At 43.4% G+C, this 25,359-nt stretch overlaps 1 protein-coding gene across 4 annotated transcripts in view; it reads right to left on the bottom strand.

Moving 5' to 3' along the window:
• The window catches only part of C1H11orf65 (chromosome 1 C11orf65 homolog), a 36,273-nt gene extending 11,553 nt beyond the window's left edge, over window positions 1-24,720 (bottom strand). The window contains exons 1-6 of one of the 4 annotated variants that reach the window (XM_005308977.4): window positions 24,626-24,720; window positions 17,682-17,760; window positions 15,203-15,295; window positions 12,249-12,302; window positions 8,883-9,086; window positions 4,203-4,336 (exon numbers count right to left, since the gene is read on the bottom strand). In XM_005308977.4, the coding sequence (XP_005309034.2) occupies window positions 4,203-4,336; window positions 8,883-9,086; window positions 12,249-12,302; window positions 15,203-15,295; window positions 17,682-17,750 (554 nt within the window). In that variant the 5' untranslated portion in view covers window positions 17,751-17,760; window positions 24,626-24,720. Of the gene's footprint in view, window positions 1-4,202; window positions 4,337-8,882; window positions 9,087-12,248; window positions 12,303-15,202; window positions 15,440-17,681; window positions 17,761-24,625 lie in introns of those variants that run through there. The other 3 variants (XM_065581476.1, XM_042855056.2, XM_065581475.1) reach the window with 3 other exon arrangements.
• Window positions 24,721-25,359: the final 639 nt, after the last annotated feature.

Below are 25,359 nucleotides of genomic sequence, written 5' to 3'. Positions count from 1 at the left end.
TCCTTTGTCTGAGTATAAATTATAAAAGCCGTGATCTTGGAAATACAAAATTTGTTTTCATGACATGCTTATTACACACGATTTATTATTAATTATTATTTATCATTACAGTATTTTTATTACATTATGAAAATGGCAACACTGTATAAGTGTTGGGCATTGGGCTGTATAAGTAGGGGCATTGCCAGCAGATTGAGGGACGTGATCATTCCCCTCTATTCGACATTGGTGAGGCCTCATCTGGAGTACTGGGTCCAGTTTTGGGCCCCACACTACAAGAAGGATGTGGAAAAATTGGAAAAAGTCCAGCAGAGGGCAACAAAAATTATTAGGGGGATGGAGCACATGACTTATGAGAGGCTGAGGGAACTGGGATTGTTTAGTCTGCAGAAGAGAAGAATGAGGGGGGATTTGATAGCTGCTTTCAACTACCTGAAAGGGGGCTCCAAAAGAGGATGGATCTAGACTGTTCTCAGTGGTACCAGATGACAGAACGAGGAGTAATGGTCTCAAGTTGCAGTGGGGGAGGTTTAGGTTGGATATTAGGAAAAACTTTTTCACTAGGAGGGTGGTAAAGCACTGGAATGGGTTACCTAGGGAGGTGGTGGAATCTCCTTCCTTAGAGGTTTTTAAGGTCAGGCTTGACAAAGCCCTGGCTGGGATGATTTAGTTGGGGATTGGTCCTGCTTTGAGCAGGGGGTTGGACTAGATGACCTCCTGAGGTCCCTTCCAACCCTGATATTCTATTATTCTAACACTCTTCCAAAATCTCACTTTCGTAGCTTATATCACTTTGAATAAGCCTGTTATAAGCCAAGGCTCGTATGTTTCATCAAGGATTATCAGATGTGAAACAGCATGAAGGTATTTAAAAAGCCAACTCAAAGAGTTCCTCCTACGCAAGCATTCAGGTCTTGAGCAGTCCAGGCAAACAATTAGAGTGTCCAGACAGCAAATGTGAAAAATCGGGACGGGGGTGGAGGGTAATAGGAGCCTATATAAGAAAAAGACTCAAAAATTGGGACTGTTCCTATAAAATCGGGACATCTGGTCACCCTACAAACAGTGCACGTTACAACAAAGCTTAAACTTGTTCTTCATCATAATTTTAAAAACAATACTAGCTGCCTATTTAATTTTAAAAACAGCTAAAAATATCCACCTCCCTTTCCATTTCTTATAGGAGTCTTGAAGTTTAAATCTCCTCTGTGTGATAGGTATGCTTGCAAATCTGCTTAGCTCTTGGAAGCTGCTGGCACTGTGCTGTCCGGGGTTCCTAGGAACAGCTCTGTCCGCCATGAGGGAATTTTTTCCCGAGAACCCCTGTAACATTTCATGAACCCCAGTTTGGGAACCACTGCTGTAGGCTTATTCCTTTCTCTGGCATAAGAACATAAGAAAGGCCGTACCGGGTCAGACCAAAGGTCCATCTATCCCAGTATCCTGTCTACCGACAGTGGCCAATGCCAGGTGCCCCAGAGGGAGTGAACCTAACAGGCAATGATCAAGTGATCTCTCTCCTGCCATCCATCTCCATCCTCTGACAGACAGAGGCTAGGGACACCATTCCTTACCCATCCTGGCTAATAGCCATTAATGGACTTAACCACCATGAATTTATCCAGTTCTCTTTTAAACTCTGTTATAGTCCTAGCCTTCACAATCTCCTCAGGTAAGGAGTTCCACAAGTTGACTGTGCGCTGCGTGAAGAAGAACTTCCTTTTATTTGTTTTAAACCTACTGTCTATTAATTTCATTTGATGACCCCTAGTTCTTGTATTATGGGAATAAGTAAATAACTTTTCCTTATCCACTTTCTCCACATCACTCATGATTTTATATACCTCTTTCATATCCCCCTTTAGTCTTCTCTTTTCCAAGCTGAAGAGGCCTAACCTCTTTAATCTCTCCTCATATGGGACCTGTTCCAAACCCTTAATCATTTTAGTTGCCCTTTTCTGAACCTTTTCTAGTGCCAATGCAAATTCCCATTGACTTCAGTAGACCTGAAGAAGAGCTCTGTGTAAGCTCAAAAGCTTGTCTCTCTGACCAACAGAAGTTGGTCCAATAAAAGATATTACCTCCCACACCTGGTCTCTCCAAGGAAAGTTTTGCCTGAGTAAGGAATGAAAGATTTAGCCCATTATTTTTAAAATGCTCATTATGGTGACCCAATGACACCCAGAAATAATCATCTGCTTCATAGACTGTAATTTGGGATCAACTTCTTATCTTGTTTCTTTGGCTGGGGTAAGAGGAACTTTAACATTTCCATTACAGCAGCTTGTTGTGTTGTACTGCTGAAACTCTGGCGAAAGTGGTGTCGTGTTCTCCTCCTCAAAGTGACAGTAGCATTATGTTAGATGTGATGAGGTGGGTACTGCATTATAATATAGACATATGTGAGCTTAATTCTGATGAATCCGTGTTAAGCGGATGTGTTTGAAACTGATGATGTGCAGCACAATACTGTTATCCCTCTCGAAAAAACAAATAAGGACTTGTATGAATTATATAGCCTATGTAATGCAGGAAGTCAGGCTAGTGGAACTGATCCTAGAGATTTATCTGACCCTTAGAATCTGTGAATATGTTACTATATAAAACTCATACCTCTGCATGCTATATTTTTTCTAATACATTAATTTTGAAGTAATCTTTAAAATAAAATGAATGTCCAGTTAAATGACACCCAATGGTATGCCTGTTTGGTGACGGAGGCACTTGGGATTGCAGTTGTGTACTTTTTATACATGTCCACCTGATCCTGAAACAATGGTTAATGCCAAGGAATAATTTGTTTTCTCTCTTCAGAAAACAGACTATAAAATTTGGCCTACTCAAGCAGGGGTTATAAAAATATAACTGTTTTGTACTGGGAGCCACAATTTTTCTTCCATTGTGCTAGCATTAGAGATGATTGCTCTATCTGCCTTCCTACCTACTTAACATGGTTTAATATAGATGTTAAATAATATAGGGGAGAAGATTCTGTGGGATTCCACTGGTCAGGACCTTGGAGGTGGATAAACAATTGCCCATAAGTAGCTATTGGTTTGGTCTAAAAGGAAGGACTTGAGTTATTTTAGAGTGTGACCTTCCAACCCTGCAAGTTCTTGGAGGCTGGACTAGAGAGTTTAGTGATCAGCAGTAACAAATGTCAGACAGGTCCAACAGGATGAGCATGGATGTTCTTTCCTTATCTATGGACCAAAGAATGTCATTAACAGAGCAACAAGTGATGTGTCTGTACTGTGGCCTGGTCTGAAGCCTGACTCAGATGGATCCGGGATTCTGGCAACTGATAGGAGCCACTGGAGAATGTTTTTTGCTAGCTTCTTAATTAGTTTGCTTAGAACAAGGAGGCTAGACACTGGCCATAGCTGCAAGGTCTTGAGTGTTGAGCAATGTTTTTTTGGTTCTGGTTAGACCCTTCTTAGGCTGCATGGTAGATTTCTCTTATTAAATGAACTATTGGCAATCTCAGTTAGGAATGCTCCATGGTATTCCATACAAATCTACCATATAGCAACAGCAGTTGTCTTTGTCACAGATGGTGAACCTGCTTGCACTCAGTGATTCAATGACTATTGTTTGTGTGTATAGGTTGGTGTCTTGGAATGAAGGTGTTATGTTTCTGAACTTGTTCTCAGCTTGTTCCCGGTGGCTTATACAGCCATTCCAGCTATGGGTGATCTTCTCTGGGAAACAAGATCAAAATTCCTGGGAGCAGGAGGTTCTATATTCTAGAGATAATGGGGGCAGTGATCTCCAAGCAGAAGAGGAAGCTGCCTATATGTGGAGTTCCTCTTTTCTGAATAGAATTTGGGAAGAACTATCACCCTCTGTGATGCTGTCTTTCTCTATGCTTCCAGATATTTATGTGGAAATCCACACGGCAGATAGTACAGCCCAATGTCACATCACCTCCTTCTGTGTTGCCTCCACAGCCGCCAGTGCAGAGGGATCTAACCAATAAAATAATAGCTCCTGCAGGAGCTATCCAGTCTCAGATATAGAAGAGGCAATATCCTGCTGCCCCAAATGGAACTAGCTCCATCTGGAAGTTCAACAGGACTTGGTAGTGATATACAACTTCATTACTTATAACACAGTTACATGGCGTTTTAAGATAATTTATCCATGAAAGCTAATGATTTCTGAAAAGACCCATGACCAGTCTGAAAATTGCATCAACTCACATTTTTGTCATCCATTCAATTTTTCTCCTTTTTCTTCTCCGGTCAATGTCTTGTTTCCTCTTCAACTTAGAGTAATGGAATTCCTTTTCCTTTGTGTTGTCCTCATCAGTTAAGGGATCTATGGTCCTCCAAAACTACTGGCAAATGTGATGTATTGTTTGGACTAGTTTCACAAAAACACCATTACTGATTTTCTTCCCCACTACACCCCTGGGCATGTCTTCTCATTTATAAACCCCATGATTGGTCCTTTACATTGAGAATAATTAAAGATTTACCACTTGCCTGTTTTGCTTATCTGTTCAGCATAAGATACATTATCTTATCAGTAACTTGAAAGACACAAGGCTAAACATGTATCAGGGGGGTAGCCGTGTTAGTCTGAATCTGTAAAAAGCAACAGAGGGTCCTGTGGCATCTTTAAGACTAACAGAAGTATTGGGAGCATAAGCTTTCATGGGTAAGAACCTCACTTCTTCAGCTGCATCTGAAGAAGTGAGGTTTTTACCCACGAAAGCTTATGCTCCCAATACTTCTGTTAGTCTTAGGCCTGGTCCCCACTAAGCCCCCACTTCGGACTAAGGTACGCAAATTCAGCTACGTTAATAACGTAGCTGAATTCGAAGTACCTTAGTCCGAACTTACCGCGGGTCCAGACGCGGCAGGAAGGCTCCCCCGTCGATGCCGTGTACTCCTCTCGGCGAGCTGGAGTACCGGCGTCGACGGCGAGCACTTCCGGGATCGATCCGGGATCGATTTATCGCGTCTTAACCAGACGCGATAAATCAATCCCAGAACATCGATTGCCTGCCGCCGGACCCTCCGGTAAGTGAAGACGTACCCTTAAAAATGCCACAGGACCCTCTGTTGCTTAAGGCTAAACATGCAAGGAGTATATTTTCTCTTGCAAACATTAATTCAATGGTAATTGCTCCTTGCCTTGGTAAATTTCTGCATAAAAAGAATACTGATTCTTTAATAGCTGATAAGCTGTTTAATATAGTGGAGAGAAAAATCTCATGGATAACATACTGAGAAGTTATATAATAATCACACAAATAATGCCCAAACACAGATTAGGTTTCTCAGAGAAGCTCCAGAACTGTTATTCAGAGGCTACCACTAGACAGGATTAAAGGAATAGGCATAAGGATAGATGTAATAGGGAAGAGGGAGAAAGTAAGAAGCACGATTTTATGCCTAGAATAAGAGAACATGAGTCAGAAGTCTGATTCCTATTCCCTACACTGCCACTGACTCTCCGTGACCTATACAAGTCACTTAACTTCTTTGACCCTCAGTTTCCTCATTTGTAAAATAGAGATAGTAACATTTGCCCACCTTTGTAAAGTACTTGGAGATCTTTGGATGAAAGGTGTCACTATGTATATGCAAAGGAAGGAAAGGGTTACCTACATTTCTGTAACTGTTGTTCTTCAAGATGTGTTGCATATGTCCTTTCCACTATAGGTGTGTGCACACCTCGTGCACAAATGTCAGAGATTTTCCCCCTCAGCAATACCCATTGAGGTGGCTCAAGTGCCCTCCTGTTGCTGTGCACAACTGTACGCTGATGTAAGAGGGTGGAGCGGCTCCTGACCTCCCTCAGTTCCTTCATACTGGATGTACTCTGATATAGAGGGGAAGGCAGATGGGTCATGGAATAGACATGTGTCACACATCTCAAAGAGCTGTTATAGAAAGGTATGTAACCGTTTCTTCTTTGAGCGACTGCACATGTCAATTCCACTCGTGTTGATTGGTGAAGGATCTGCTCAGCTGATCTACCAGTGTGTTTTGCTTCCCTGGAAGGGAAACAGTTTTGAGGTGAATTGAGTGGGTTATATAGATGTCCCAGAGGCGAACTGCTTCCTGGCAGAGCTGGGTTGACCATGCCCCTCCTTGATTGTTTATATAAAATATAATCACTGAGTTGTCTGTCATATTCCACAGACTTCCCCCTCCCCCCATGTAGGAGAGGAAGGTTGAGCAGGCTAAATGTACTGCTTGTAACTCCCTGACATTTATGTGAGCCTCTAGGTCCGGAGGTGACCAGAGTCCTTGAGTCTTCAGGGATCCAATATGAGCTCCCAAACCTAGAGACGATGCGTCCATGACTAGAGTGAGTGTTGGCAGTGTTGGAAGGAAGGGAATGCCCACACAAACTTTTAGAGGGTCTGTCCACCAATCCAGAGACAACAGGACTAGCTCTGGCACTTGAACCATCTTGTCCAAGTGGTGACGATTCGGGGCAAATACTGATGCCAGCTATGTCTGTAGTATCCTGAGTCGCAGTCTGGTGTATTGCACTACCTAGATATATGCTGCCATGTGACCTAACAGGTTGAGGTACTTGCATGCTGTTGTGAGCGGGTAAGCTTTCATTTGAAGTACTAGGTTCTGAATGGTTTCAAACCTGATTTGTAGAGTCGAGGACTGCTCCAATAAATTCTATTGTCTGTATAGGCCTCAGCATTGATTTTTTCTCTACTCCTTAAGAGCTCCAGAGCATTGAATATGGATAGAGCAGTGAATATGCTGGAGAGGACCTGAGATTCTGATTGACACATGGACATCTGATTTCTGAAGATGAGCTACTACCATTGTCATGCACTTTGTGAATACCTGAGGAGCAGCTGCCAGGCGGAACAGACATACTCAGAACTGATAGTGTCAACCATTCACCACAAACCTGAGAAACTTTCTATGGTTGGGACATATTGTGATATGGAAGTAAGTATCCATCAAGTCAAGGGCGTCAAACCAGTCTCCTTATTCCAGGGAAAGGATAATTGTCAGTAGGGTAACCAGGCAGAATTTTATTTTTTTCAGCAATTTGTTCAACTCTCTTACATCTAAGATGGGCCTGAGGCCTCCTTTGACTTGGGGATCAGGAAATAATGGGAATAAAAGCCTTGTACTCTGAGGCCCAATAGTACTTCCTCTGTGGCCCCTGTCTGAAGCAGAGATTGAACCTCCCACTGAAGGGCAATCTTGCGAGAGTGGTCCCTGAAGAGGGACAGGATGTGGGTGGAGGGTTGAAGTAAATTGGATGGCATACCCTCATAGACTCATAGACTTTAAGGTCGGAAGGGACCATTATGATCATCTGGTCTGACCTCCCGCATGATGCAGGCCACAAAGCTGTCCCTACCCTTTCCCTTGACTCTGCTGTTGAAGTCCCCAAATCCTGTGGCTTAGAGACTTCAATTAGCAGAGAATCCTCCTGCTAGCAATCCCTGCCCCATGCTGCGGAGGAAGGCGAAAAACCTCCAGGGCCTCTGCCAATCTACCCTGGAGGAAAATTCCTTCCCGACCCCAAATATGGCGATCAGTAAAACCCCGAGCACGTAGGCAAGATTCTCCAGCCTGACCCTCATCAGCCATTATACTATTTACCTGCCATGGCACGCTGTTCCTTTGACTAAAATCATGTTATCCCATTAAACCATTCCCTCCATAAACTTATCTAGCTTAATCTTAAAACCAGACTGGTCCTTCGCCCCCACCGTTTCCCTCGGAAGGCTGTTCCAATATTTCACCCCTCTGACGGTCAGACCCTCAGTCCACCATGCTTAAGACCTACTGGTCTAATGTTATATGGGTTCAGGCACTTAGGAAGTGGGAAAAGTGATTGGTAAATAAAAAAGGAGGAACAGACAGAAATGAGGAGACTGGTATACTGTCTTCAATAACCCCATCAAAATGCCTGCTTGGAAGAGGCGGCTGGACAGAATGAGCTAAGGGAGGGGAGAAGTGGAGTATGTTAGAATAATAGGATTAGAGAAGACGTCTGATGGTGTCACATCGAATGATTCATGTCACTATGCAGTGTATTAGAAGTTATTTAAATGTTGTAATGCTGTGTATCATATCTGAAAAAGAATTCTGTTCATTAGTGCAGCCCTGTGGTTGCTCTAACTTGCCAGCTCAGACTCAGGACAGAGAAGAGAGAAAGATGGCTTAGACCTGCCTTTACCTCCACAAACCTTCAGATACCAAGTAATCCAGCCCTAAATCATCTGATGATTGATACTTGAAATGGAGTTATACTGTTCATAGTCATTCTTGGGGTCCAAATAATTCTCTGAATAACTAATTAAATTCTGTAATTACTCTGTGTTATGTTTGTACAAACCTTTCACCTTTAAAAATATTACCAATTATTTCCAAAATAATTTAACAGAACATAAATGGCTTAATTTTAACATAACATAATTTCAATATGTTTTATATTTCAAGCTATGCATTGTATTAGAGAAAAGTACATTGACTCCTCTTGCAGATTTTTAATCCAAACAAAATTATACCTTAATATGGAGAAGTATGAAATTGTATTTTAATATTTAAATATTATATTGTACTTTAATAAACAGGTCTATTTCATATTTAGCACAAGATCTTATAGTACGGTACTTATGGTAATTTAATCATATTCTATTTATTATGTTGTTCAGTGACCTGGTGATGAGGAACATTTTATAAATAAATGATCATGATATTATTATAACATCTCACAAGGAGTGACTATTACCATAGGTCATTATTTCAAATAAAGATCCCACACATTATGAAGTGATCCATATAGTGAGTGAAATTAAATCTCCATAATGTGTAGGTTATGTAAGAAAAAGAAGTTAACATTTTAAAGAAAAAATGTAAATGCTATTCTTTGCTTACTCTGATTGAAAGAAGTCTCCAACCATTATTCTCCACACGCTTGTACCAGCCACTGCGGTCATCTTTCCAAATCTTTCCATGAATAGCCTCTGGCAGCAACTGTTTGTATGCTGGCTTTGTATAATCTTTAGGGCTGTTAGCACACATATCCACAATGGGTCTATAAGTGAATATTTTGTAATATATACTTGGAGGATATTTAGTCTGTAAAGAAATATCACACTTGAAAGTGAGAGATCCAGCTAGTGACAGAGTGTGTTATAAACAAAAGTTCCTACTTTTTCAAAAAATTGTCAGATTAATACCTTGTTTAACTCTGTTGACATAAACAGGTTTACAACAGCCATGAAACTGTTCCTTTACCCATTTCAAAGTAGCTTAACACCGTACAGGATAGGCTGAAATTGGAAGATTTGATTGGCTGATTACAATTCTGAGTGAAATTAAAGATCCAGTCCTCAACTCAGTGAAATCAGTTGGAGTTTTGCCATTAACTCTAAGTGAGTGCAAGGTCTTTGGTGTGTTGTCACAAGAATACACAACATTTATGAGTATTTATTGTTTCTCTTCTAATGTTTATTTTTCTGAACTGAATGGGGGAAGTTTATTGGGAAGAGAAATGGAATTGAAAAATATTTACTGGTAAATATGAAAAGTTAAGTGTGCACAGGAGCTAGAACAGGGACTGTGAGTCTGTACTTGTGGGTTTTACTTCCAAGTACACTGCAAAACTCGCTGTGTGAATTGAGTAAGTCAGGGGTTGGCAACCTTTCAGAAGTGGTGTGCCAAGTTCACTGTAATTTCAGGTTTTGCGTGCCAGTAATGCATTTTAACGTTTGTAGAAGGTCTCTCTCTATGTCTATATTATATAAATAAACTATTGTTGTATTTAAAGTAAATAAGGTTTTTAAAATATTTAAGAAGCTTCATTTAAAATACAATTAAAATGCAGATCTTATCAATTAGTGTGATCCTTGCCTGGGATCCTTGTCTGGGGTTCCAGCCACCAGCCCCGCTCAGCCCGCTACCGGTCTGGGGTCCAGCCGCTGGCCCTGCTCAGCACGCTGCTGGTCTGGGGGTCCATTCACTCAGGCGGCAGCGGGCTGAGCGGGCCGGTGGTGGGCTGAGCGGGGCCGGCGGGGGGCTGAGTGGCTCAGTCCGCTGCCAGTCTGGGTGCCAGCAGCACTCCGCCTGCTGCCGGTCTGGGGTTCCGGCTGCCAGCTCCTTGCCAGTCGGGGTCCCAGCCACCGGCCCCGCTCAGCCTCCTGCCAGCCTGGGTGAGCAGAACCCCAGGCTGATAGCGGGCTGAGGGGGGCCGGCGGCCGGGATACCGGCTGGCAGGAGCTGGCAGACGGAACCCCAGACCTGCAGCGGGCTGAGCGGCTCAGCCTACCGCCACTCTGGGGTTCCAGCCGCCGGCTCCTGCCAGCCGGGATCTCAGCCACTGGCCCCACTCAGCGCCCGCTGCCAGCCTGGGGTTCCCTGAGGATCCCCAGGCCGGCAGCGGGCGCTGAGTGGGGCTGGTGGCCGGGACACTGGCTGGCAACGGGGCAGCAACCGGAACCCCAGAGCGGTGGTGGACTGAGCTGCTCAGCCCGCCGCCGCGTGCCATCAAAAATTGGCTCGCATGCCACCTTTGGCACGTGTGCCGTAGGTTGCTGACCCCCAGACCTTTCTTTTCATCAGTTTTCCTGTCTGTAAAATAGTGATAATAATTTACTTCTCTCAGATGCCTATTCTGAGGATTAGTTAGTCTTTGTAAAGCAATTTGATAGCCTCAGATAAAAGGTGCTAGTACATGCAAATTAATACTTTTACTTAATGGACCTTACTGATGATCTAAAGATGAGAAAATACATTAATAAATTAGATTATAACCTGTAATAATTTCTGCAGTGAAACTAATTTAGCTGCTTGGATGGCTAAATGGGTTTTAAAGAACTGAGAGGGGTTTTTTGTTGTTGTTGTTGTTGTTGGTTTGGTTTCAAGCAACCCACTCTCTCAGTCAGAGGTGCTGTAATTTCATTGACAAGTCCTGGTCCATCTGGTATGTTCTCAATTGAAGTATATAGATTAGCAGCCCTGTTTCCATAGTCCAAATCTCTTAGTAGTAAATAGATGAGAAGGAAAAATTCTGTCTAACCCATGATTTTTCTTCCTAGAACTCCTGAATGCCTATTGTGAAGACTGACATGGAGGTGATGGAGTACAGACTGACAATCTGTGAGGGAGTTAAAGAACTTTCAAAGAGGAATAATAGGTAATTAAAGCATACATTCTCTCCCTCTGCTAATATTACTTTTTAAATGGAAAATGTTATGATGAAAGATAATCATGTATGTCTCTCTAACACTAGAGATGGAAACCTAGAAACATACGGTCATGTTAGACAGTCTTGTAAATATATTGCAAATACGACAGCTTAAAATGCTAGGACAGTTCTGATTAAAATAACCATTTTTCAAATTTATATTTTGTCATGGTGCTAATGTTTGGTAAGTAAAGAAAAGAGTATGTTGGCTCCGTAATTCCAATCTAAAAACTTCATCCACCTCCACACTTACTTTCACTGAACTGGATAATCTTGTAAGTAATAAATCAGCTCAGAGCCTTGATCTCTACACCGTGCCTTCCACCAGAGAGCAAACTGTTGCTCTGATGTTTTATTAACAGCATATGTCATCAAGGTGAGGTTTACTAATGATGTATTATTCATAAGTTGGTATTAGCCAGGGAAGAGTAGGTCAGAAGCAGAAACCAAATCATTACAGGGTAGAAGTCTGCCAAATACAATTTACTAGAAATTGCTAGCCAGGCAGCAGGGAAGAATATTAGCAATGAATCAGCTTCTTTCCAGCTATTTCAAGTGCTGTAGCAATAGATTTACAATCCTGTATTAGATATTTTGAAAGCAGGAGACTCTTACTCAGGGCTTGTGCTATTCCAGAGTGACTGTTCAGCTGTCTAATACTAATAGGCAAATACTTAAGGCCAAAATCTAAGCAGACTCTTGGGTCAAAATTTTCAGACTAAATCCATATTTAGTCACTTAAATAAAGGCTTGGGGTGAAATCCTGGCCCCATTAAAACCAGTGGAAAAACTCCTGTTGACATCAATAAGGCCAGGACTGCACCCCTGATTATCAAATCCAGAGCAGTGAGAGCACCCACAAATCCAACTGAAAATTCAGACCATTTAGTCAGGTGCTTAAGAATGGATTTAGGAGGCTAATTTCAGGCACCCTGGTTATAAAATACTAACCTTGCTAGTTTGTCAGAATACAATTAATATAAGTCTATTAAGTTGTGATTACCTAGATATAGAATCAATGTCAATATTTCAATATTCTTTAAAACGCTACTTACACCACCTAGTCTGAATCGGATATAAACACCTGCTGCAGCATCTAGTAACTCTGCCTGCAAGAAGAAAAAGACATTAATCCACAATGCTTCCAAATCAAGACAGAAAGATACAGTAATGGACAGTTAAATAACTTAGTTTGTCATACATAAAGATGTGTTTAGATTCTTCTCTGACATAAGTCCAATATCATATTAATAGGGATGCACACAATATAAATAGGTTGATATTTTATTCTTATGGAAGTGCCGTGTTTTCTAGATGAAAAAGGCTTTCATCTATAAATTGAAGTATGTAAAAAGTTTAAAAGGCAGAATAATGGGCCTCATTCTGCTCTCTGCAGTATGGTGTGGACATCATACTGTGGCATGCAAGAAGCAAACAAGTGAAGGTGGGCGAGCAATGGCTTTGATTAAATTTTCTCCATATCTACTTAAGACATCCATCACCGTAGCATCTGAGGACAAGAAACAATAAGTAGGGTTCACAGAGTGATGTCTATAATTGACTCTCTTCCTTGCTTCTTCATTATATTACTGTTTTTTGTTTAATTTTTTTTTTAAGGTGAGGGAGAAGATTTTCTCTTTCACTCTTGTTCTTGTTGTAGTATTTCTTCCAAGGAGGGATAAGGCATTTATATGGATAATGTGAATATTTGGAGTGATAACAATACATGATTTTTTTAAAGTAAGCAAGAGTTCTGGAAGCAATACAAAACTCTCATACACCTGACCACAAGTCAGCCTCTAGCTATTGAGGAATAGGAAGAAACTTTCCTGAGGGGTGGGTTTTCCTATAACTGCCTACTGCAAGTTTTTTTGCATATCCACTCAAGCATCAGATACTGGTCTAGATGGGCCACTGTTTTTATCGAGTCAGCATTTCCTATGTGACTATTTCCTTGGGGCAATTTATTGCACAAAGGCTTTTGCAGAAAGATAATTTTTACAACATGCTCTGAAAATAATTGGGCTTGGTCTGAAACAGTACGAGTCAGATTGAACCCCAAATGCCTTTTACCATCTGTTAGCTATTAAATGGCCTCTCTATATGAAATGAGTTGGGGTCCTCAATTCCTAGAAAACAACTGACTTCTATGGGCTCAGCCTTCTCCTTTCCTTTTTCCCTCTAATTCTACCTTGGGTATGCTTTTACTTTTGTTGTTTACTGATACTTTCTTTTGTAACTACTATATATTTCTTTTGGGGCATATAGTTTCAGTTGTGTGCAATCCACAAAGTATCCTACATCCAATACTTCTGTTAGTCTATAAGGTGCCACAGGACCCGTTGTCGCTTTTTACAGATCCAGACTAACACGGCTACCCCTCTGATACTATCCTATATCAGTAAATCTTGGACTTCAAATGATGGAACAGTCAAAAATTGTATTTGATTTATAATGCTGTAATGATCCTTGTCTCCCAATACTATGCCCCAAATAAAAGATAGTGAGACAAATGTAGTGCCCATCTTTAAAAAAGGGAAGAAGGAGGATCTGGGGAACTACAAGCCAGTCAGCCTCACCTCAGTCCCTGGAAAAATCATGGAGCAGGTCCTCAAGGAATCCATTTTGAAGCACTTCAAGGAGAGGAAAGTGATCAGGAACAGTCAGCATGGATTCACCAAGGACAAGTCATGCCTGACTAACCTAATTGCCTTCTATGACGAGATAACTGGCTCTGTGGATGAGGGGAAAGCAGTGGACGTGTTATTCCTTGACTTTAGCAAAGATTTTGATACGGGTTTCCCACAGTATTCTTGCCAGCAAGTTAAAGAAGTATGGGCTGGATGAATGGACTATAAGGTGGATAGAAAGCTGGCTAGATGGTCGGGCTCAACGGGTAGTGATCAATGGCTCCATGTCTAGTTGGCAGCCGGTATCAAGCAGAGTGCCCCAAGGGTCGGTCCTGGGGCCGGTTTTGTTCAATATCTTCATTAATGATCTGGAGGATGGCGTGGACTGCACCCTCAGCAAGTTTGCAGATGACACTAGACTGGGAGGAGTGGTAGATATGCTGGAGGGTAGGGATAGGATACAGAGAGACCTAGACAAATTAGAAGATTGGGCCAAAAGAAATCTGATGAGGTTCAACAAGGACAAGTGAAGAGTCCTGCACTTAGGACGGAAGAATGCCATGCACTGCTACAGACTAGGGACCGAGTGGCTAGGCAGCATTTCTGCAGAAAAGGACCTAGGGGTTACAGTGGATGAGAAGCTGGATATGAGTCAACAGTGTGCTCTTGTTGCCAAGAAGGCTAATGGCATTTTGGGCTGTATAAGTAGGGGCATTGCCAGCAGATTGAGGGATGTGATCATTCCCCTCTATTCGACATTGGTGAGGCCTCATCTGGAGTACTGGGTCCAGTTTTGGGCACCACGCTACAAGAAGGATGTGGAAAAATTGGAAAGAGTCCAGCGGAGGGCCACAAAAATGATTAGGGGGCTGGAACACATGACTTATGAGGAGAAGCTGAGGGAACTGGGATTGTTTAGTCTGCAGAAGAGAAGAATGAGGGGGGATTTGATAGCTGCTTTCAACTACCTGAAAGGGGGCTCCAAAAGAGGATGGATCTAGACTGTTCTCAGTGGTACCAGATGACAGAACGAGAAGTAATGGTCTCAAGTTGCAGTGGGGGAGGTTTAGGTTGGATATTAGGAAAAACTTTTTCACTAGGAGGGTGGTGAAGCACTGGAATGGGTTACCTAGGGAGGTGGTGGAATCTCCTTCCTTAGAGGTTTTTAAGGTCAGGCTTGACAAAGCCCTGGCTGGGATGATTTAGTTGGGGATTGGTCCTGCTTTGAGCAGGGGGTTGGACTAGATGACCTCCTAAGGTCCCTTCCAACCCTGATATTCTATGATTCTATGAAATTAAAATTAAAACACTAACATCTTGAACTATATTGTACAGTACGTGTGTAACATGTAAAATACATCAGTAAATACAGCCCTTACCTCTCTAGGGTCAATGCATTTCATCAGAAGATGAGGGTCCCCAACTCCTCTAAAGCCTATTAGTTCTTTGTAGTATCGAAAGACACGGACATTCTGTAGAGAGGTATAAATATACCAAGAAAAACTATTGTCCCTGGATTTTTTCCAGATTTTGAACATAGTCATGACACTATTCAGGGTTTTCCCATGTCAAACCACACAGAATTTAGGACAGTGTGGGGCACAATTCATCAAATGGTCTCACAGAGTTAAACTTGTGCCTGGTGTACTCATCCCAGTCCTGAAGAGTAAAATTAATAGCGTTACAGCACTGCTGAATTCAGTCAAATATGTGTAACAAAAACTGAGTCTAGTGCATATTTGAAAAAGTTTATATTGCGAGAAAGAGTCCTGTGGCACCTTATAAACTAACAGACGTATTGGAGTATAAGCTTTCGTGGTGGTAACGAAAGCTTATGCTCCAATACGTCTTTTAGTCTATAAGGTGCCACGGGACTCTTTCTTGCTTTTTACAGATCCAGACTAACACGGCTACCCCTCTGATACTTAAGTTTATATTGTTTATTTTGGTATTAAGTCAAAGTGAGTTAAAAGTGAGAGGGCTTTCAGAGAAAGAAATGCATATGGATACAAATTAAAAGCATGGAATTGCTGCTATATACTAGGGGGAATTTTAAAGTAGAGCATCTAAATCTCCTAATTTACCACAGTTATCTTTGAGAAGATCTCTTTGGTAAGATTCCCCACGAGACCACCTTTTCTTCCTCAGCTGTGGATTTAGGAGATTACCTTTACAATAACTTTTTAAAAGTCTGTCCATTTCTTTCTCTGTGAACTAGGTTATCACCATGGACCTAAGTGCCTTTTACACTTCCCATTTCTGTCCAACTTCCTCCTTTGTTTCTCTTTACCATCATTCCATCATTAACAACTTATAACTCTTTAAATGGCAACATTCCCCAGTAATACAGTAGTCACCCACCCTCCTGATGAGGGCTGTCTCTCTGTTCCTAAAGCTATTGTAATCAGTGCCTCACTGCATGCTATGCGCTACTGTAGACTGTGCAGAACACAGTATAAAAAGACCAAAACACTGCTGAAGGAAGCCCACACATTCCCCCTAAATTAATACACCATCCCCCTTTGGTAATGTGATGTGATTTTTTTTCCTGTGGCAGCTATGGAATTCTACCTGCTTTTGACAATATTGTGATGTTGTGCAGTCTATATGGTTTTATAAAAACATGATAATAAGTGAATATAATGTAACTGGAATAGTTTTATAAAAACATGATACTAAGTGAATATAATGTAACTGGAATATGCTTTATGCAAAAGGTCTCTTGTAAGGTATCATTACAAAGCTTATAATATACTGAGTGTGATCATCCTATTTGTATAAATGTACCACTCTTGTATCTAAAACTAGAAATATAAAATATAACTCTGAGGGCCTATTGTAATTATGCAAAGTGTGGGCCATTAATGGTGGTTTGGAATCTTGATGACTCCCATTAACCAGGACCATTGTCTTCAGCTGGCTAAAGAAGGAGCCTCTCCACCCCCCCAGGATACTTGAAGGAAACTAGAACAAAGGACAGTAACTACAGGGGGTGTGAGTGATTGCTGGATCCAGGCTAAAAGGAGATTAGCCTGTAAAAGGGAGCATTCTGGAACTGGTGAGGATCTTATCTGTATTTAGTTTGATTAGACATAGATTTGCGCATTTTATTTTATTTTGCTTGGTGACTTACTTTGTATTGTCTGTTACTGCTTGGAACCACTTAAATCCTACTTTCTGTATTTAATAAAATTACTTTTTACCTGTTAATTAACTCAGAGTATGTATTAATACCTGGGGGAGCAAACAACTGTGCATATCTCTCTATCAGTGTTATAGAGGGCGAACAATTTGAGTTTACCCTGCATAAGCTTTATACAGGGTAAAACGGATTTATTTGGGTTTATACCCCATTGGGAGTTGGGCATCTGAGTGCTAAAGACAAGCACATTTCTGTGAGCTGTTTTCAGGTAAACCTGCAGCTTTGGGGCAAGTAATTCAGACCCTGGGTCTGTGTTGGAGCAGACAGAAGTGTCTGGCTCAGCAAGACAGGGTGCTGGAGTCCTGAGCTGGCAGGGAAAACAGGAATAGAAGTAGTCCTGGCACATCAGGTGGCAGTTCCCAGGGAGGTTTCTGTGATCCAACCCGTCACAAATATAAAATTACATATCATTTGTAATATACTGTATCTGCAGGCTTCTGTGGATAGTTAACTCTCTATTAAGTTTTATGGCCAGCATCAGCCCTATGTATGGGGACAACTGTACTGGAAGTGGGATTCACACCACAGGAGTTCCTGCTCCTGGCAGACTTTCCATCACCACTTTGGTTTATAGAGGAGAAAAATATCAAAATTGTTACTTAAGTGTTTAATGATTAAAATAAATGATTAAACATAAAATAGTGCTTCACACTCACAATACATCTTTTCCAGCATCTCTGAATGACTCTTGCAGCCTGGTTCTGTTTGTCTTCTTCCATTGGCATTTACAAATGCCTAAAACAATAAGGCTATTGTTCACAACTATTCAATATTGCCTCAGTTGCTATTTGCACAGCCTTTTTCTTTTATAACCAGTTTAAAGTAAGTAACTGGTAAAAAACACTTTTTAAAAAATGTCTGTCTTTTAAGAGTGTTATAGCTGTGTTACCTCACCCACATTAGCTTTTAAGACTTGAATTAGGATGGAGAAAAAATAGGTTACTCATAAATAGCTAGTTTCTCCAACTAAGTGATATCCCCTCTAGACCAGTAATCTTAGGTAGAAATTACAAAATAAAATAATTCATAGAATTTGGATAAGTAATTGTGAAATACAGATACAGACAAAAAACAATACCTGCTTTTCAAAGATGGTCATGCACAGTTGCATTCAGCATGGATGTACTGTTTGAAATCAAAGTGATTTAAATAACTGATTTTAATCATGCTTTAAATCAGCAAGCAGGAAACCTCGATTTAAATAATCAATTTTAATTGTGATTTGCATTTGTACTTTAGTTCTTTTTCTGAAGAAAGGTTGATTCCCATTGGTTGGATTTGCAACTAAATATGGCCTTTACACTAAATTTGGTGCTTCTTTTTGCTCACCAGGACAATACGCTATATTTATTTACATTAATTTAAGCAATTATAGAGCTTAACATATATTAATATAGAGTCTTAATTTTTACATTTTTTATTATGTAGAAAATGGTGAATGATACATTTCTTATTCACTAGATGATTTTTTTTAACTTGTGATTTGTGGCAAGCTCTATTTGGATGGAAATTCAAATTATATTAAAAATGCAAAAGCACAACATTTCAATTTGTTATGAAATAAAACTATCTTAAATGTGCTACATTTATCAAAATATGTTTTGCATTTAAAGCTATCTGATTTATTAAATAATGGAATCATTAACTGTAGATAGTGAATTGAACTGATTGTTTCTTATCACCTTTAAGATTTTAGAACTAGTAGATCTCATTCTCTCATATGTCAGACTAAGATTTAGTCACAGATATTTTTAGTAAAAGTCATGGACAGATCACCGGCAATAAACAAAAATTCATGGCCCGTGGCCTGTCCATGACTTTTACAATAAATACCCCTGACTAAAACTTAGCAGCTCCTGGAGCCTGGAGCGTCACTGCTCTGGGGGACCCTGGGACACCGCTGCTCTGGGGAGGCCCAGGGACCGACGGCTGGCCCCTGTTCTGGCGGCAGGGGCTGACTACCCTCTGAGGCCCAGTGTGGCTGGCCCTGGGGCTGCCCCAGCAATGGCCAGTGCAGCTGGCCTTAGGGGCCGCCCCAGCAGCCTCCTGAGTGGCTGGCCCCCAGAGCCACCCCAGCTGCCACCTGAGCGGCTCCCAAAGCGACCGGCACACACACCCCTCCAGCAGCGTCTACTAGGTGGGTTTGGGGGGTAAGGGGTCTCCGTGCACTGCTGCCGACAGGCGCCACCCGCACAGCTCCCATTGGCCGCAGATCCTGGCCAATGGGAGCTGCGAAGTTGGTGCTTGGTGCGGAGGCAGCGCACGGAGACACTCCCACCCCCCAAGGGCCGCAGGGACATGCTGGCCACTTCCGGGAGCGGCGCAGCGCAGAGGGAGGGAGGCAGAGTGGGCAGAGCGCTGCCTTAGCCCTGCTGGTACGTCTCTGCGTGTCTCTTGGGGGCAAGGAGGCAGCAGGTCTCCGTGCACTGCCCAGGGCGGGGGCAGCGCATGGAGCCTCCTCCCCCACGTTGGGCGCGCAGAGATGTGCCAGCAGCCGACCGCTCCAGGAGCAGTGTGGGGCCACTGGCCACGGCATGAAGGCAGCCTGCCTGCCTGAACCCTGCTGCACCGCTGGCCAGGGACTCAGGGGCAGGTTGTCAGATGAGATTTGTCCTGCATTTTGCCCCCCTCCTTCATTGGGGGCCCCGTGCCACCGCACTGTTTGTTTCCTACTAAATCTGCTCCTGGCCTAGAGTTTCTCTCCCCTGCAGCCAGTTTCTCAGCTTTGACTGGTCCTGCAGTCAAAAAGTCTCTTCTCTTTCCAAAAGCCTGCCCCTGTGTTCTTCTTCCTGCTCTACGTTTTCTTTGTCTGTCTGACACACCCCGTCTCTGTGTTTTTAAAGTGCTGTACCAATGTTTCATCTCTTTGTTCCTTCTCATGGGGAAATTATATTTCTTTAAACCCTAGCCCTCTGCAGAGAAGTTGGAGAGAGAAAACTGGTTTTACCTAGGATGCAGTGGCAGGAGCACCGGGCCCTTTAAATCACCGACCGAGACCAGCTGCCGGAGCCCCAGCGACAGCAGGGCTCCGGCAGCACTTTAAAGGGCCCGGGGCTCCCCTCGACAGCCACCCCGGGGTGGCAGCGGCAGGGCTCCTGCATTGATTTAAAGGGCCTGGAGCTCCATGGCGGCCGGAGGCCCAGGCCTTCTAATTCGCCCCTGAGCCCCGGGGCTCCCAGTTGCCACTTAAATATTGAAAGGCCCCCCTAGTTTGCGGGGAGGGATAGCTCAGTGGTTTGAGCATTGGCCTGCTAAACCTAGGGTTGTGAGTTCAATCCTTGAGGGGGCCACTTAGGGATCTGGGGCAAAATTAGTACTTGGTCCTGCTAGTGAAGCCAGGGGGCTGGACTCAATGAGCTTTCAAGGTCCCTTTCAGTTCTAGAAGATAGGATATCTCCAAAAAGAGGAGAGAGGCCATGCCTCTTCCAGTTGAGGCCATGCCCCCGCTCAGGACTCCTGCATACCAGTAAGTCCTTTAAGTTACTTTCACCCCTGATTTCAACTAACCCAGGTGATGCAATATGGGTGCTTTGTCAGTGCCTGATCCCAGCTGGGACTTGGATGGTAGTAATTTAACTGAAAGTCAATCTGAATAAAATAGAGGTGATGGTAATAGATTGAGGAAGAAGCTTGAAGTGATGGTCAAGTGATTCTTGCCCTCATGATCAAGGACGTGTCTCATCCTGTGTCCTAGAAGCTCACAATTTAGGACTGATTTTAGGACCTCATCTGCTCTTGGATTCTAGGTGCTATTAGGGGCCAAGGCCAAAATCCACAAAGGGACTTCGGCACTGCAACATCTAACTCAGGGATCGGCAACCTTTGGCATGTGACGTGGCCGGCCAGGCCGGTTTGTTTACCTGCCGCATCCGCAGGTTTGGCCGATCTCGGCTCCCACTGGCCACGGTTCGCCGCTTCAGGCCAATGGGGGCTGCGGGAAGTGGTGTGGGCCGAGGGATGTGCCGGCCACCGCTTCCCACCCCCCCCATTGGCCTGGGACGGCAAACCGCGGCAAGTGGGAGCCTCGATCGGCCGAACCTGCGGGCGTGGCAGGTAAACAAACTGGCCCGGCCTGCCAGGGTGCTTACCCTGGCGAGCCGCGTGCCAAAGGTTGCCGATCCCTGATCTAACTTTTAAGCACCTAGCCATCCTGTGCATGCCAGAGACTGAGCTAAGTGCCTAGGCGCCTTATAAGATGCATGAGCAGAGATAAGTACCTAACAATGGGATTCACAGAGCCAGCACACTAGAAAAAGAGCTGCCTAAGCTAATGAATAGCAGACTCTGAGGAGAGGTGTGTGTCCTAAGCCCCGTCTTTCTCATGGAGTTAGGTGCCAAACAGTCCAGGCTGGATCCCATTTGGGATCCACAGCCACGAACCTTCACCTGCGTCAGGCACCAAAGCCATCTCTTCCCAGAACAGCAGTGGCACAACACATGCCTAACTCCATGCAAAATAGCCACCTGGTGGTGAGTGAAGGAGAAAGACTCCCTTATAAATTTTAATTCAGTGGTTAGGGAATTCACCTAGGATGTGGGAGACCCTGGTTCCAACTCCCTCCCCTGCCTGCAGAGAAGGGATGTGAAGATCGTTTATCTCACCTCTCAGGTGAGTACCCTAACCACTGGGCTCTGGGATATTCTGAAGTGGGTTTCTCCGTAAGGTTTTCCACTGGATATAAATAATTAAATATGCACTAGGCCAGAAAGAGAGTGAAAATGACTATAGTCCAGTGGTTGAGGCACTCATCTGTGAGGTGGGAAACCTATATTCAAATTTCTTCTTATCAGTCAGAGGGGGAAACTGAACCACAATTTCCCACATCCTGTGTAAGTACCCTATCCACTAGACTAAAGGTTGTAGGGGAGGATAGGCCTTCCCCTTCCCCCACCCCCATTTTATGTGGGATTAGGCATGCTCTGTGACTGCTTGACAAATTGGGCCCTGCAACTGAGATACCTGAGGGAATTGTAGTAGAGTTTAGGCATGAGACGGGGCCTGGGCCCCTACACTGAGGCATTGTGTGCATGCCCACCAGCAGTGACTTAGAATCTACTCCGTGAAAAAACCCCTGCAGAAGTGAGTCTCAGCGTTTCAGCTTCAGTCTGAGCGGAAAGCTCTACACTGGTATTTTTAGCCCCATAATGCAAGCCCTGGTGAGCCCAAGTCAGTTGACCCAAGCTATGAGACTCACGGTCTTAGTTTTGTGGTGGTGGGTTTTTTTTTTTTGCTGTGAATACGATCCCTTAGGCACCTAGAGGACATTTATGGGGGAAAATTTAGGCACCAAATTTTAGGAGCCTCCAGAGTTAGGCAGCAGCTGAGCAGGTGCTTTGAGGATCTCAGTGGTGCCTATATTTTTGAGTTAGGCAGGAGTTAAGTGCCTAAATCCTTTTGTGGATCTGGACTAGAGAGATAAAGTGTGTGTGTGTGTGTGTGTGTGTGTGTGTGTGTGTGTTTTAATCTGTGCCTGATGGAGTATTTGTCTTTTTTGATTCCAGAGTTTGCCAGACCTATCCTTGTTGTTGTGACTTCTAGATTGGATTATTGCTATACGCTCAGTCTGGGAATACTCTAGCCTGACTGTTAGTTGGACAACCAACAAGGAGTCTGGTGGCACCTTAAAGACTAACAGATTTATTTGGGCATAAGCTTTCGTGGGTAAAAACCTCACTTCTTCAAGGAGTGAGGTTTTTACCCACGAAAGCTTATGCCCAAATAAATCTGTTAGTCTTTAAGGTGCCACCAGACTCCTTGTTGTTTTTGTAGATACAGACTAACACAGCTACCCCCTGATAGTTGGACAACCAGCTATACTAGCTGTCCAAGAGACCCACTGGCTTCTTATTCATTTTTACTTGGTTTAACAATTTTATTAATAATAGTTATGGCTGTGCATGCAAAAACATCATAGCTAAATTTAGGGAGGCAATAGTCCCTCTCTATACAGCATGATTACAGGGTACATAGAATAGAATGTACATATCTGAGCACAAGTACAACAAATATAAAAATGGAGGCACTTTTCAGAAGTGCAACAAAAATGTGAAGGGTTGGAAGCTTATTTTCAGAGGAATGATTACAAGAATTATATATAAATATAATATAGATATATGGGATAGATATTTACTAGTATTTGAAGGAGACGAATTGATGAGGCTATTACAAGAAGTATATTCAAAACTAGAAGTAATGGTAGGAAATTGAGCAAAGAAAACATTTATGCCTAATATCAGGAACCATTGCCTAAAAGTCTATTAAAAACTAGATTGGGCACAGCACTCAATGAACAATTCTGCATTGTGAGGCCATGAATTGAATGCGCTAAAGGGTCTTTTTCATTTCTAATTACTGTGATTCTAAAATTATCACTGAATCTGGATAACTGTAATTGCCTGATATAAAATAGCACATATTTTCTATTATCTCTGGAACAAATTTAGATATACCCTCTTGTTTAACCCCCCCCCCCCCACACACACACACACACACACCAAAACAGGTTTTCTGCTTTAACACGATCAATCACAAATAGCAATTAAATTACTAATGGTTCTTTTCTCTTCTTGATGTATGTGGACAACTTCCATTAACGTTAATGAGATTTGCACACATACAATGAATAGAGAATAGACTCCTAAGTGATGATACTTATATAAACCTCATTAAATAAAATGAAAGGGAAAGATAAAAGTTCCTACCCTATAGGTGAACATCCCCATAACAAAGCACTAGACAATGAAAAGTAGAGAATGATTCTGAAATGTAGGGAGATGGTCCACATGACCTAACAGGTCATTCCAGTCTCTAACTATGAATAAGCTCTCCTGGCTAAAGAAGTTACCATTTACCCACCAGTCAGTGTTTCCTGCTTTTCACATATTCTCTAACAAACTTATTTTACCCCTATACTATGATTCATTATTATTTCTTTAGTGCCAAAATGTGCTTGGTGCTGTGCAGTACACAAAAATAAAGAGAGTTCTTCCAGCAAACAGTTTATATTCTAAAAAAGACAGGTTTCGCTAGGAAATCCAGAAGCGGAGAAAATCTTAATTAATGTCTATAAAACAAAATAAAATAAGATTTAAAAAACCACTGCAGAAAGTCTTAGAGGATGGGGTCAACACACTGATTGTTTTCGATTTCCACGCCCACTCCCATCCCTCATTCTATCCCATAATTACCTGTAGGGTAGAAATGGGTTTTTATTTTATTAGCCTATATCCATATGTTTGAAATGTATTGGAAATCTTAATGAATAATATCTACTTCATCTTCCATTGTCTACTACCTAGGGTAGTACTTTGGAGAACTTAGAGCATGTCTTCACTAGCAACGTGGCTGTGTAGTCACGGCACCAGTGGTGGGAGAGCTCTCCCAGCTCTATAAAAAACCCCACCTCCACGAGGCGAATAGCTACCAGCGCTGGGAGGAAACAGGGAAACCCTGGGACCAGGAATTGGGGGAGGGGCCCCGGAGCGGGTGGGGTCGGGGCCAGGAGGTGATTTTCCCCCCTCCCCTCCTGGGTGAGCTGCTCGCGACAGGCGGGGGGGCGGGGAGGGGAGCCCTGCGCGCCCACCCTTCCCCCCACCGTACCGGGTACCGGCCACTGCAGCGCGACGTCGGTTCGGCTGGCAGCGGCTGAGCGTCCCGTTGCTATAGTAACCCGCAGGCTGGGGGAGGTGACTGAGGGGGCGGGGCTTATAGGTGAGAGGAGGGAGGGGAGGAAGATGCAGAGATGGGGAGGTGTCTCCCGGCTCGGGGGCTGAGGGGGGGAGGTGTCTCCCGGCTCGGGGGCTGGGGGGGGGGGGGGGAGGTGTCTCTCGGCTGGGGCTGGGGGGGGGGGGGGGAGGTGTCTCCCGGCTCGGGGGCTGAGGAGAGGGGTCCGGGAGAGGTGTCTCCCAGCTGGGGGCTGTGGAAGGGGGTACGGGGGAGGCGTCTCCTAGCTGGGGTCTGAGGGTGTGTGTGTGTCTGAGGGAGGTGTATTCAGCTGGGGACTGAGGAGGGGGAGGTCCAGGGGGGTCCAGAAGTTTCCTTCTGGCTGGGGTGCAGAATGGGAGCCAAGGGCTATGGTGAACTGAGGAAGATGAGGTCTTTCCTGGATTGGGGCTGCTGTTCCAGGTCAAGGCAGGAGCAGAACTGCCCCCATTTTCTGTCAGAGGGAAGTGGTTCACCAGCCCCAAAGGAGGGCTCACCTCACTCGTGCCCTTCCCAAATGAGGGCCCCCTTCTGTAAGGAGCTAGTTGGCCTCAGCTCATTGGGCATCCTCACCTGTCAGGATTGGACCACAGATTGTACTGTTTACCCCAGACTGAAAATACTGTAGGAAG

The sequence above is a fragment of the Chrysemys picta genome, chromosome 1, assembly GCF_011386835.1.
Source record: "Chrysemys picta bellii isolate R12L10 chromosome 1, ASM1138683v2, whole genome shotgun sequence".
NCBI lineage: Eukaryota > Metazoa > Chordata > Testudines > Emydidae > Chrysemys > Chrysemys picta.
The sequence above is the reverse complement of the archived record's forward strand: the minus strand, read 5'-3'. Positions and strand labels throughout refer to the sequence as shown.